This window comes from Branchiostoma lanceolatum, chromosome 18 (genome assembly GCF_035083965.1).
Source record: "Branchiostoma lanceolatum isolate klBraLanc5 chromosome 18, klBraLanc5.hap2, whole genome shotgun sequence".
Taxonomy (NCBI): Eukaryota; Metazoa; Chordata; class Leptocardii; order Amphioxiformes; family Branchiostomatidae; genus Branchiostoma; species Branchiostoma lanceolatum.
Window position 1 is genome coordinate 1,837,766 of NC_089739.1, and position 13,579 is coordinate 1,851,344.

The window sequence follows — 13,579 nt, forward strand, 5'->3', positions numbered from 1 at the left end:
GATAATCGTCCACTGTAACATTTACTTAATGATTAGGTTAGTTCTGAAAAGGGGAACAGGGGTGCCTCACCCTGATACGTTTATGATTTGACGTCATAACCCTGAGACAAAATTTGTCCGGATCGAGGAAATTCAGGCTGACGACGCCACCTTGCCAGCCCACGGCCTGCTTAAAAAAATTCTAGAACTGTTTTGACTTTGACTTTTCCTATCACAAGGCTTCAGGCAATGAACTAACAGCAACTTTAACAGCTCATTTGTCTACAATTTAAATACGAATAGGGAGCTTCAGGCAATTAATAGACAGCCATATTACTAAAAACGCAGTAATCTAAAACTGATTTGATACACAGCACAAAGGAACAGCCACAGAAATACAGCAGCAAGTGAAGGACAAAAAGACACTTTCTGTCCTAAACAGTCAAACAGTAGGAACCGTTCGGAAGTCTCTGTTTTCTAGGCCGCACCCATTCAAGTTCATGGTTTGCCGACATTTCAAATTAATATAAGGAGGTCAGAATGAAAAGTCCTCTCCCTTGTGTGAAACACGACTTTTCCTTACAACTGTATTACTATCTTAATGTACTGTTAATCATGTTAAGCATGTAATCAAACGATGTTAAATTGGATTGGAAGACTGATTTTTAAGCATTGCTAATAACATTGTATTTGAACTAGTGATGTGTAAATTGCCATTGCCTATGTATTTGTGGGTCCCTACCTTTTGATTCTCCAATATCAGCTACGCTGCCTCGAGAGTCAGTGTCAGGCAATGTGACATTTGACAATGATTAATGACTTTAAATTTGTAATAGATCGCGATCCCATACGTTACACTGGTGTAGCTTTATCAGAGGAGCTTCCTGTTCTGTTTAGGTGGCAGGACACCATGGGAAGAAAGCTGCGACACTTCCTGATTCTCCTTCTCATCATCCTGAAGAAGCCAACCATGCCAGAAGCGGACTGCAGGCCGAAGTGTGAGTTTGTACGGCCGTCAGTGTGTAAATGCTTAAAGGTTGGGTTCACCAGCATCCCTCAGAACATCCAAACATCCATCTCTGACTTGCGTTTGAGAGGTAATCCCATTACAACTGTAAATCGGTCTGAGCTGGTGAAGTATGGGAATTTGGTTCAGCTGGACTTGGGAGGGAATCAAATTAGCGCTGTCGATTGCTTCCCCAGTCTGCCCAAGCTGGAACAGTTGTTCTTATACTATAACAAAATAACTGACATCCAACCTGGTACATTTGCAAATCTTCCTGAGCTCCAAAAGGTGAGGCTGGCCTGGAACAGTATAACAATCATTAGAGCAGAAACATTTGCAAATCTACCCATGCTTGAATATCTGTGTCTGTCCTCTAACCAGATATCTATAATTCAGTCTGGTGCATTTGCAAAACTGCCCCAACTAAAATGGATGGATCTTAAATTGAACAAAATGTCTTTCATTTCCCCTTTAGCTTTTGGCTTGTTGCCATCTCATCCCATTAAAATTGAACTTCAAGGAAACCCTTGGCGGTGTGACTGTAGGATGGCTCCCTTCATGAAAGATACGACTGAATTCCCGTCGTTTAAAGACCAGATAATATGTGCCCAACCCGCAAAATTCCAGGACCAGAAGCTTGCAGATGTCAATCCCGAAGAAATGATATGTGAAGAACAAACACGCCCAACAACACGCCCAACGACACGCCTAACAACACGCCAAACGACACGCCCAACGACACGCCCAACAACACGCCCAACGACACGCCCAACAATACGCCCAACAACACACCCAACAACACGCCCAACAACACGCCCGACAACACGCCCGACAACACGCCCGACAACACGTCCAACGACACGCCCAACAACACGCCCAACAACACGCCCAACAACACGCCCTGCAGACTCCACACTTGCCACATTTTCGCTTCCCGTTACTGTCCCATTGGAAAGATCTAACACCAGTTACAATGACATCATGACCTCTCGCTATCACTGGCATTTCACAAAGAACGCTTGCTATATGGCGAGTCCTGGGGTAAAAACAGCAGCAACACTGCCTCCAATCATTGCAGCCGCTTCAAAGAAACCAGAAAGAAGCAGTCCCCGTGAATCTGCTCCCAGTTTCCCCATACCTATTCTCATTGGCTCCATATGTGGTCCAGTTGCTGGTATTGTCCTAATTGGCATCGTCATTCTCACAATCTGGTACAAGAGGGGGACCCCGCATCCTCCAATAGGGATGAATTCGAGTGTTGTTGGTAACAACGCAAACACAAATGTTTCTGCAATGACCAGTGGTCATGATAACCAGTATGAAGACATTGACACCCTTCATGATCAGGCAGAGCAGGGCCAGTCTCAGGATAAAACTCAATCTCTCAAAGTTGGGAATATTTCCCGCAACAAAGTTTTAGCTGCCTTGAAGCCAAATCTTCTGTACGCGGGTTTAGCAACACCACCACAGGGCCCAACATCAACCAGTGGTCATGATCAGACAGGGCAGGCCCAGGTCAAGGCTGCTGTAGTGATCAGTGGTCATGGTCACTGTTTCGAAGATGTGGACAACCAAAATGGTGGCACAGGGCAGGGTAAGACTCGGGCAATAATTGAATCAAACACAAACAGCACTGCTGCTGCTGCAGTAATCAATGGTCATGACAAGAAAGGGAAGGGTCAGCCTCAGGCTTATACCCAATCTCTGAAAGTTAAAAATCTATCACATAACGAAGTTCTAGCTGCCTTAAAGCCAAATCCTATGTACGCAGGTGTGGGAACCATCAAAGGGCCCACTGATGCCGTAGTAATCAATGGCCATGAACAGACAGGGCAGGGTCAGTTTCAAGCTGACACTAAATCTCTAAATCGTAAGTGCGCAGGTGTTGAAACACAACCAAAGGACCGAACATTAACTAGTGGCCATGATCAGACAGAGCAGGTTCAGGCTCAGGCAGTAATTGAATCGAACACCAAAGCTGCTTTAATAATCAATGATCATGAGCAGACAGGGCAGGGACAGCCTCAGGCTATCACTACATCATTGGATGCTTATGCCACGGGGCCTTCTTCCTCGCAGCTAAACTCTCTCTACAAAGTTGCAGGTCAGTCTGAAACCATCCTTGCATCCAACACAAACAAAACAGCTACTGTAGTGAGCAGTGGTCATGATAAGACAGGGCAGGGCCAGTCTCAGCCCAACACTGATTCCCTTGAGGCTGGGAATCTATCTTACGGCACAGGGCCGACTGCCTCGCGGCTGAATTCTCTGTACACAAACGTGGAGACACCATGATTAAATACATTTACACAGAAAAAGGGCAAATTTTGCAATCGATGAGCGAAGCAATTGACTCAAATGTAGTCTGAGGTACAACTGGAACCATATACATAAGACAGAAAATCAAAGGTTTTGATATCATTGACAGACTATTATCATTCCATTATTGGAGATTATTGGAAGAACATTAAGATTATCCAAAGACCGTTTCTATCATTGAAAAACTTTTGAAATCACCTACCACTTGCAGAAAGACCGCTCAATGTTAAAAGTTGTTAAGTGTCTGGATCCAATATACTACAACTTGAATTGGTGTGGGATAAATTAGCTGCTGAAAGGTAAGAAGATGGCCACCATTAACAGCTCGTCTATCAAACAATTAAATCTAACCTCTAACAAATACCAGGAAGGACCCACTTGTAACCTGGAATGTGTATTGAAAATCAGAATGTCAGAAAAGAAATTGAAAAGCTTGCCTTTTTGAAAGCCCCAAAATTTCAATCTTAATAAAATTGATTATTTATTTTTTGTCTATCAGTAATCGTGGTCTGTTTGTGAAGACTTTCAGATCCGAACTGTTGTTGTGGTGTGCTAGGAGGACACAACATAGTACATTTAACCGTGGCCTACCAAACAGCTGGTGCAGCCGACCAACTCTAGCCATAGGCCACAATGAGAATGTCTTGTCCGAAATTCATTGTTGAGGCCCTGTACTAATCACCTGTCTTAAACGAACAGAAACGATTGCACCATAAACAAGGCAAAATCATTGAACATGGTGCAAATTAAACCATTGGGAATTTGACATAGTAACACATGACGCTCTTTTTTTGCTGTTTTAGAAACAGACTGATGATTTAATAATAGTTTATTGAAAGTTGTTTACAAACAAATATCTAACTGTGTACATCTCTTTAGTTTTTCTAGGAAATACGAATGTATATTGTGCGATTGTAATTTTTCCTTAGTCCCTTGAGTGGTAGTTCATAAGAAAGCCAATGTCAAAGGGAAACTATAATTCATTATTGGGTTGCTTAATTTAGGAAGTTGTTGTTTGGCTTCATACAACTTCAGGAAATGTAACTGTAACTAAAAGTATAGTGTATGAGCCTCCCATGGATTTTTTTTGTAACAATTGTAATTTTACACAAGTTCTTGAATTATAGTTGACAATCCACACTATGCAGTTGTATGTATTATATTACTAATTATTGTAGAACCAAGAACAGAGAGAAATTGTTTTTCATTCTGTGTAAAATATGGAGAATGGAAGTTTTTAAAAACTTTATATATATGTATATATATATATATATATATATATTAGTAGCAAAGCAAAGTACTGCAGGAACATCGAATAGTCATCATCACTGCGGGGTTTTTCAAAATGAAAGTGACCTTTACTTAAGTGATACCAGCAGAAACTGTTTTCATATAATTCAATCATCAGGTGAGAAGGCGCGATAATCTCACCTGATAATTGAATTATATGACGTCAGTGTACTGATTTTTCACCTGATGATTGAATTATATGACGTCAGTGTTTCGTGTACCAAAATTATCAGGTGAGAAGGCGTCAGCATGGCATAAGTTGCAAACGGTGCAAGATCCCAAAACTATGACGGACTTATGTGAAACAACATGAAGTAAGAACTTGACTTTGGAATATATCAAGCATAGCATAGCAGGATTTTCAATTTTTTGTGTAGCTTTCCTTTAACAATGGTTTATTGGAAGTGGTTCACAAACCAATATCGAACAGTGGACTCTTAGAATATTGATTTCTAGGAAATACGAATGTATATTGTGAGAATGTAATGTTTTGTTCTGGATAACTAATTTTCCTTAGTCCCTTGAGTGGTAGTTCATAAGTAAGCCAATGTCAAAGGGAAACTATAATTTATTATTGGCTTGCTTCTTTGCTTATTTTCAGAAGTTGTTTGGCGTCATACAACTTCAAAAAATGTAACTGAAACTAAAAGTATAGTGTATGAGCCACTCATTAATTTTTTATATCAGTTGTTATTTTACACAAGTTCTTAGTGATATCAGCAGTAAGTTTTTTCCCTTTTTCTAGCATTGCAACAGTTTTAGGTTGCTATAACTATTTCTGTAACAGTCAGGGAACTTAGTGTTTTAGACGATTTGGAGGTTGTTCAAGGTGGTTTAGTGAGTGTACATGAGACAAGACACAGCTTACGCTTGTAAGGTTGAGAATGATACTCTTTGTGGTCAAACATGTACCAAATGTCAAACTTTCGGTCCTGAAAAAAGGAATTTCAACGAACTAGGAAGACAGTGCAAACCACGGTTTAACTTAGAGTTGACGATGTGCTTCATCATTGACCAAAGTATACATAAAAGCTAAAAAATACATCTGAATATCATTGATGGTTCAAGCTTGTACATTAGGCACTATCTTTGGACATGCCATTGTGACACATGTCGTGTGTTTGAATATGACGTCACGACTACTATGTCGGTTGGTTGAACCTGGGAGTCTGATTTTTGAACTTACAGGTGTTGGACATGATCACATGACAGACAAATTGAAATCTATATCCCATGTTTAACCGGCCAACATGGTGGACAATACTTACGTCGTAGTCACGTGAGTGTACATAACGCAAGCTGCAGTATGTCAGGGTTTCTTCACGTTTTACTATGCGGCTTTTTGTAATGGTCTCTTTTTTATAATCAATGACAAGATTTTGAATTCATCGTTCAGTGATTCTACAAATAATTAGGGAGCCATGCTGTTGTCCCATGTGTTAACTTGTACCAAGGAGGTTATTCTAATATCCTTGCTTGTACAACACTTTCTGTATTGTCGTCATCATTTCTATTGTAAATTACATCTGAATACTAATGATGAAGACATTTGCCTTGAAAGAATTTTTATTGGAGTCTAAATTCAAATTGCGAGTGACATTGAAATGGATGTGGTTGTTTTGCTGGTTGTAAAGCTCCACATATTTCACACCAATGACTTTGTTATTTTAAGAATGTAGTAACCACCACTCACAACATCATGAATGAAACTCAACGACATTTAGAATTCTGTATTTTCCCAAATATATACAATACAAACGTCCCAATTTTTCAACTTGCACACCAATGTATCCACTGCTAATCATTGTTGACCTTGTTTTTCTAGTAAAGTACATGTGGAGATTAATTACAAATAAATTATTTGCTTGGGATACATTTGTATGTAACTCCAAATCTGATCATTGACCGTTGTAACGGTTATACATGTAGAGTAAAGTACACATGGAGATTAATTACAAAGATGTTATTTGCTTGCAATTGGGATACATTTGTATGTAACTCCAAGTCTGATCTTTGACCGTTGTAACAGTTATATATGTATATATAATTGGAATGTATTTTGCTGGTTGAAAAATCTCAGTTGACTACTGAGATTATAGCACATTTTCGTCTATCCCTGCTTTTTGTTCTTCTTTTACTGGACCTTTACCACCTGATAAGCTTTAGTAGATAGTTTTAAACAATGTTTGGAATGAAAACAGTTATTCTTCTTTCATAACTAGAACGGTGTTAACGACTAGGTCTGTCTAAATATCTAAATGAAACAGGAACCAAATTTACTTTATATGAAGTACATTTATGAAAATATCGTACTATATATACGTCAAAGGTTAAATTTGATAAACCTGATACACCGGTTCAAAAGGTCGGAGTGTAGTCCACCCCTGAACGCTTAATGCGCCCTTCTTCGTAGTTACAGTAAGCTTGAAAGTCTGCAAGGGGGTTCCGATAACGCTAGATCATGCCACGCTACGCATTACGCTAGATTATGGAAATCAATTACGCAAAATCTGGTTTTACCGCTACGAATTATGAGGATGATAAAGCATACCTTACAAAACAGAGTAAATCAAGATAGCTTGCATCAAAATGACGCAAAATCGAAGCATGATGACCCGTTTATTCATATTCAAAAGTTAGTGAGAAAAATAATCACTAGACAACAGTTAACACAAGGCCGATTCCGAGTTTGGCCATTAATAGTACTGCAACTTTTGACTCTGGCCCTGCTTTAAACACTTTTACCAACTTGGAAATCCTAATTCCTAATTCAGAAGTAGAAACATATACGTTATGGCTGGAACATAAGACAATGGGAGTAAATTGCCCAGGCTATGTTAACATGTTAGAAATGATAACCAGTGGATTTTGAAATCATTTTACTACAAATATTAGCCGTTATCGTCCAAAGTACAGGTTATCTCACGAGTGTCTTTGGTTAAAGTACTTTTTTTCTGCTGCAGAATAATTGCATTTGACCAGAGTGTTTTCGAATATTAAGTACACGTAGGTTGGACCTAGCAGCCGTTTTGTATCCACACTCTTCACCGATGTAGCGCTTCGCATCCGTGTGTTTTATAATGATGTGTTTAGAGTACTTTTCTGTGCAGCGGAATAGTTGCACTGGTCACATTTGTAAGTTTTGCACCTGTATGATTGGTCATATGCCGGGTCAGTTTTGACCTGTCAGCCGTCCTGTATCCGCGCTCCCCACACATGTAGGGTTTCTCATCTGTATGTTTGGTCATATGTCGGGTCAAGGATGACCTGTCAGCCGTCCTATATTCACACTCCCCGCGCATGTAGGACTACTTCCCTGTATGTTTTTTCATGTGTTGGGATAGGTAAGTCCTGATAGCAGTCCTGTATCCACATTCCCCGCACATGTAGGGTTTCTCACCAGTGTGTTTAGTATTAACGTGTCGGTCTAATTCACCTTTATGTGCAGTAGAATAGTCACACTGGTCGCAAGTGTAGGGTTTTTCACCAGTATGTGTTCTCATATGCCGGGATAGAGCTTCCCTGTGAGCCGTCCTGTATCCACACTCCCCACACATGTAGGGTTTTTCACCTGTGTGTTTTGTCATGACCTGTCGTTTTAAATCTTTTTTCTGTGCAGCAGAATAGTCACACTGATCGCATTTGAAAGGTTTTTCCCCTGTATGTTTTCGTATATGCCGTGCGAGATAGTCCTTACGTGTTGTACTGTAGCTACAGTCCGCACATGTGTAAGGTTTTTCACCAGTATGTGTTCTCATATGCCGGGATAGAGCTACCTTGTGAGCCGTCATGAACCCACACTCCTCACACTTGTAGGGCTTCTCATCTGTGTGCTTCAGCATGCCGTGTCTTTCTAAATAACCTTTCTGTGCTGTAGAAAAGTCGCATTGATCACATTTGTAAGGTTTCTCAATGGATTCGTGTTTTTTCATATGTCGGGTGAGGTTAGAAGTATCGGCCGTTCTGTATCCGCACTCTCCACACATAAAGAGTTTCTCACCGGTGTGTTTCATCGAGACGTGTTTTTCTAAATAATTTTTTCGTGCAGCAGAATAGTCACACTGGTCACATTTGTAAGGTTTTTCACCTGTGTGCCTTCTGATATGTCGGGTGAGGTCAGACCTATCAGTCGTTATAAATCCACACTCTCCACACATGAAGGGTATCTCACCGTTGTGTTTCATCATAACGTGGTAGCGTAGATGATGTTTCTGCGCTGCACAATAGTCGCATCGGTCACATTTGTAAGGTTTCTCACCAGAGTGTTTCCGCATATGTTGAGATAGGCTGGAATTCACAGCCGCTCTGTATCCACACTCCCCGCACATGTAGGGCTTCTCATTGGTGTGTTTTCTCATGACGTGTCGTTTTAAATCTTTTTTCTGTGCAGCAGAATAGTCACACTGGTCGCATTTGAAAGGTTTTTCCCCGGTGTGCGTCCTTACATGTTGTATCAGAATGGACTTACTTAGCGCCCTGTACCCACAGTACTCACATGGGTGAGCCCTGGCATATTTTGCTCCTTGCTTACGTCTGTGTCCTGAAGTGTCCGGTTCTTCGCTTAGAACGCCCTGCTGCTGCCCCGGGTCTGTTGTCTGCTCCCCACTGCTGCTTGTCTCGTTCCCAGGATGCCCGGTAGGCGGCTCTTCCAAAGGAGGCTCACAAGTTTGCTCGGCCATTGCTGAAGCAATCACATATAAGAATCATAAACATTCAAAATAAGAACTAATAGGTCTGAAAAATACTATTAAAGATATTGCCGAAAAGGGAAAATCTCTATTGGGCTATTCCAAAAAATAACTAAGGAGGGGGGGTTGATTACATAGGACTGGCCACTTGGACATAGGGGGTCACGATGTCATGGGACAGCAGGACAGAGGGGGTTAAAGCCGACGGGACAGCAGGACATAGGGGGTACGCTCATTGCGGTGAAATGTCCCCCCTCCTCAGTAACAGCCCATTCGTAAATGACGAACTTGTATGACTAACTGTATTACCAATCAATGACGACCTACATGGTAAGCACGGAGGCGGGTTTATCCACAATAAGATTTTGGTTTACGGCCACTTCTTTTAGTCCGTGCAAGATACACAAGTTTCAAACGGCATCACTGTTACTAGTGTCAGCAACGTGTTCGATATGAGTAGAGTAGAGTAGATCCTTTCGGCCAGGTAGGATGGTAATATGGAACTTAACAATTCATACAGAGCTAACACAACGTAAACATGTAGCCAAAAGATTCTTGATTGCATTTTGGACCTGAGATTTATTGGTATTTATCATCATTATGTTAGCCAGTCTGTTAGGCAATGCCTTTAGATGTTACAATAGAAGAATATTGGGTAATCTTTTCGCCCCCCTCCCCACCGTCTACGTACCCTCCAAGCGCACTCATTCAGTAAGGATAACCAATTGGGATAACCCTAAGCACGATCCAGTAAGTTGTAACAATCCGAAATGTCTTACCTTTCAGTTAATGATACTTTTGAGGTAAAATGACGCTTATAGAATGCTGGAAGTTTCGTCAGATCACCTTCTTGGTCAGATAAGAGAATGATTCTTTCACAAAGAAACAAAATGGCGGCCAAGAGAATCAGGTTAAAGGTCAATAATTCATCAACCTGATATTCAGTGGAACGTAGGTCAAAGTACAGTTTACCACTGAACGCGTTATGCTCCACATATATAGTGTGGCCTTGTGGGTTATCTATTCATGTTCTAGCACACACACAAAACACACACACAATAACATAACAAAGCCAAACCCGTAACTTAATGCTTTAGGGTCTATTATCCTCCCATGTACATGCCTTGAACTAAAGCTTCTATTGTTCCAACCATAAATCAAAATCAACAAAGGGAAGGGAACACATACACAGGACAAATGGTAAAATTTGAGCATTTATTTACAACCAATAGTAAATCAGCACTTACTTACAGGGTCATTTTATTTATCTAAAAAGTTGACCCTTAGGTATCATTTATTTACAATGTGGACTCTGGGTAGAATCTAGTCTGTTATGTGACAAACAAACAAATAAAAAAGAACAGGGAGAATGATAGGTTTTGCAAAGCTGTACTAAAACAAAAGATGTTGATCTTACGAGTATCCCGAACCCAGGTCTCTCAGTTATCATTGGTCTTATCTTGACTACGACACAAAATCAATGTTAAAAAAATCGTATGTGTCTTTGTTGACTTTGTGAGTAGAAGAACAGTCACGGTGGTCTCACTTGTGGAGTTTAATACCTGTGTGTTTTCTCATCATGTGTCGGGAAAGGTTAGCCCTTAAATCCGTCCTGTATCCGCACTCCTCACACATGTGGGCTTTCTCACCGGTGTGTTTTCTCATATGTCTGGAGAGGTGAGACGTAACGGCCGTCCTGTATCCACACTCTCCACACAAGTAGGGCTTTTCAAATGTGTGTGTGGTCATCACGTGTCGGTCCAAGTCACCTTTCTGTGCAGCAGAATACTCGCACTGGTCACATTTGTGGGGTTTCTCGCCTGTATGTGTTCTCATATGTCGGGATAGAGATGACCTGTCAGCCGTCCTGTATCCGCACTCCCCACACATGTAGGGTTTCTCACCGGTATGTTTAAACATAACGTGCTTTGCTAAATCGCCTTTCCGTGCAGCAGAATAGTCGCACTGGTCACATTTGTGTGGTTTCTCACCTGTATGTTTTCTCATATGTATACATAGGTCAGACCTCTCAGCCGTCCTGTACCCACACTCCCCACACATGTAGGGCTTTTCACCGGTATGTCTAAGCATGACGTGTTTTTTTACATCGCCTCTCCATGCAGAGGAGTAGTCGCACTGGTCACATTTGTAGGGTTTTTCTCCTGTATGTTTTCTCATATGTCGTGTGAGGCCTCCCTTTAACGATGTTTTATACCCACACTTATCACAGATGTAACCTGCATCTGTGGTAGATTTTGCCCCTTGCCTATCTCCCTGTCCTGTACCGGCCGGTGATTTTAGACATGAAGAACCTCCTATGTCAGGCTGGACAGAGTCTATGCTAGTCTTTTCTTGAAACAGAATGTCTTTATCTTGTTGTGTTTTCCTTTCTACAGTCCCATTCTCATTGCTGCGTTTCTTATTATCAGGATGTACAGTTGATAATTCTTCAGGACGGCCAGATGTCAGCTGATCCATTTTTGACAATTGTTCTACGGGAATATAGTAGGGAAATGAAATCGGTTTAATCTATCCAAAAATACGTTTATGAAGGTTAAAGGAGAAAAAAAAAGATCACACAACTTGTATTTACCATAGACTGGGAACTATGGACTTACAGTCAAAGAGGTAGTTGATGTTAGGCAATGCCTACTGTGGGTATACTGTTGTTAGAGAAAAATGATTTCGCAACCCTCCCCACCTGTATGCAAACAATCTGTACGTCTTTTGTTACCTCCAAACACACTCATAAAGTAAGGATAGCCCTGTACAGGCATGACCAAGTAAGCTGTAATAGTCCGAGAATGTCTTACCTGGCGGGTTATGATACTTCTGAAGTAAACTGACACTTAAACTTGCTGAAAGTTTCGTCAGATCTGAGAACGATTATTTTACGAAGGCACAAAATGGCGGACAAGCGACCAGGTGAAAGGTCAAAGGTTGAACAACCTGATATTCCAGTGGATTATATAAAGGTCAAACTGACGATTCAGCTGAACGCTTTATGCCCCAAGCCTTTATCCTTAATATACCGTCGGCTATTTTCTAGTTAGGCCACACCAACTTAATTTTATGGATGACATCCTCTGGAGTCCCCAAAACTAATGCGCGAGGGCGAAAAAAAGAAAAATCTAGCAAAAAAAAAAGATAAACCGGAGGACTAAATAGCTGGTATTGCCAATTAAACCACAGAACACAGTGTAACAAACAAACAAGTCTTTATTTGTTGGCATTGGCTCATATTAAAGTATTATCATATCATATTAGGAGCCCGGTAGAAATAGGATGGCACCCAGGCTAATATTAAAGTGCTTTTAACATGGATGATGCCTGGTTTAAACACCCATTTGTAACATTTGGCCGTTCAAAGAAAAAAAAAATTTTTTTGAGAACAGGCGAAAATCAATGCGCGCGCGGATGTCATCCATAAAATTAAGTTGGTGTGGCCTTAAAAAAAAAAAAAACATACCAAAGTCCAACCGGTCACCTAGCTATGGAGGCTACTGTACTCTCCTGACAAAGGTAAAAACCAAACTCCGATAAAATTTCTATTGCCTTCACCATGTATCAAAAAACCCACGAACAGAAAAAAGTGTAAACTTTGAGCTTTTAATCTCATAACGAATAGGCTGCCTACAACTGGCGTGTGTGTATACCCTAGTCTTTTGCTATAACCACCGAATAGATCCATCGAGTGAGCGAAGTGGATTTATGAGCTTGAAATATAAGGAATTCTTATGGAACTCAGATGAAGTAAACAAACGTGACACTTAACAGCACTGCAACACTGGGATTTTGCCCTGCTTTAAACACTTTTAACAATTAAGGAGACCTGATTGACAAAGATTAACATACATTTCATGATTTGGGCATGAGGCAATGGTAAAAGGCCAGGCTGAAATTGAAACATGTTACAGCGACACTTATTACACATAAGCGGTACAGTAGGCGTTATCGTCTTAAGTACAGGTTTTCTTACGTGTGTGTTTAACCATGTGTTTGCTTAAAGTGCTTTTTCGCGTTGAAGAGTAGTCGCACTGGTCACATTTGTAGCGTCTCTCACCGATGTGTTTTATCATTACGTGTTCGGCTATATTAGCTTTCCGTGCTGCAGAATAGTCGCACTGGTCACATTTAAAGGGTTTCTCGCCGGTGTGTATTCTCTGATGCTGGGTTAAGGAAAACCTTATAGCCGTCCTGTATCCACACTTCTCACACATGTAGGTTTTCTCATCGGTGTGTTTTGTCTTGACGTGTTGGTCTAAATGGCCTTTCTGTACAGCAGAATAGTCGCATT

At 40.8% G+C, this 13,579-nt stretch overlaps 2 protein-coding genes across 2 annotated transcripts; both read right to left on the minus strand.

Annotated features, from left to right (window-relative positions):
* Positions 1–7,749: 7,749 nt before the first annotated feature.
* On the minus strand, positions 7,750–12,322 carry LOC136424198 (zinc finger protein 135-like). Its single transcript, XM_066412712.1, has 3 exons — positions 12,096–12,322; positions 10,062–11,774; positions 7,750–9,275 (listed from the first exon to the last, which is right to left on the minus strand). Exon 3 carries the CDS (start codon positions 9,271–9,273, stop codon positions 7,903–7,905), a length of 1,371 nt encoding a protein of 456 aa, XP_066268809.1. The 5' UTR covers positions 9,274–9,275; positions 10,062–11,774; positions 12,096–12,322; the 3' UTR covers positions 7,750–7,902.
* Positions 10,825–11,760, minus strand: LOC136424574 (zinc finger protein 578-like). The gene has a single exon (XM_066413186.1). It carries the CDS (start codon positions 11,758–11,760, stop codon positions 10,825–10,827), a length of 936 nt encoding a protein of 311 aa, XP_066269283.1.
* Positions 12,323–13,579: the final 1,257 nt, after the last annotated feature.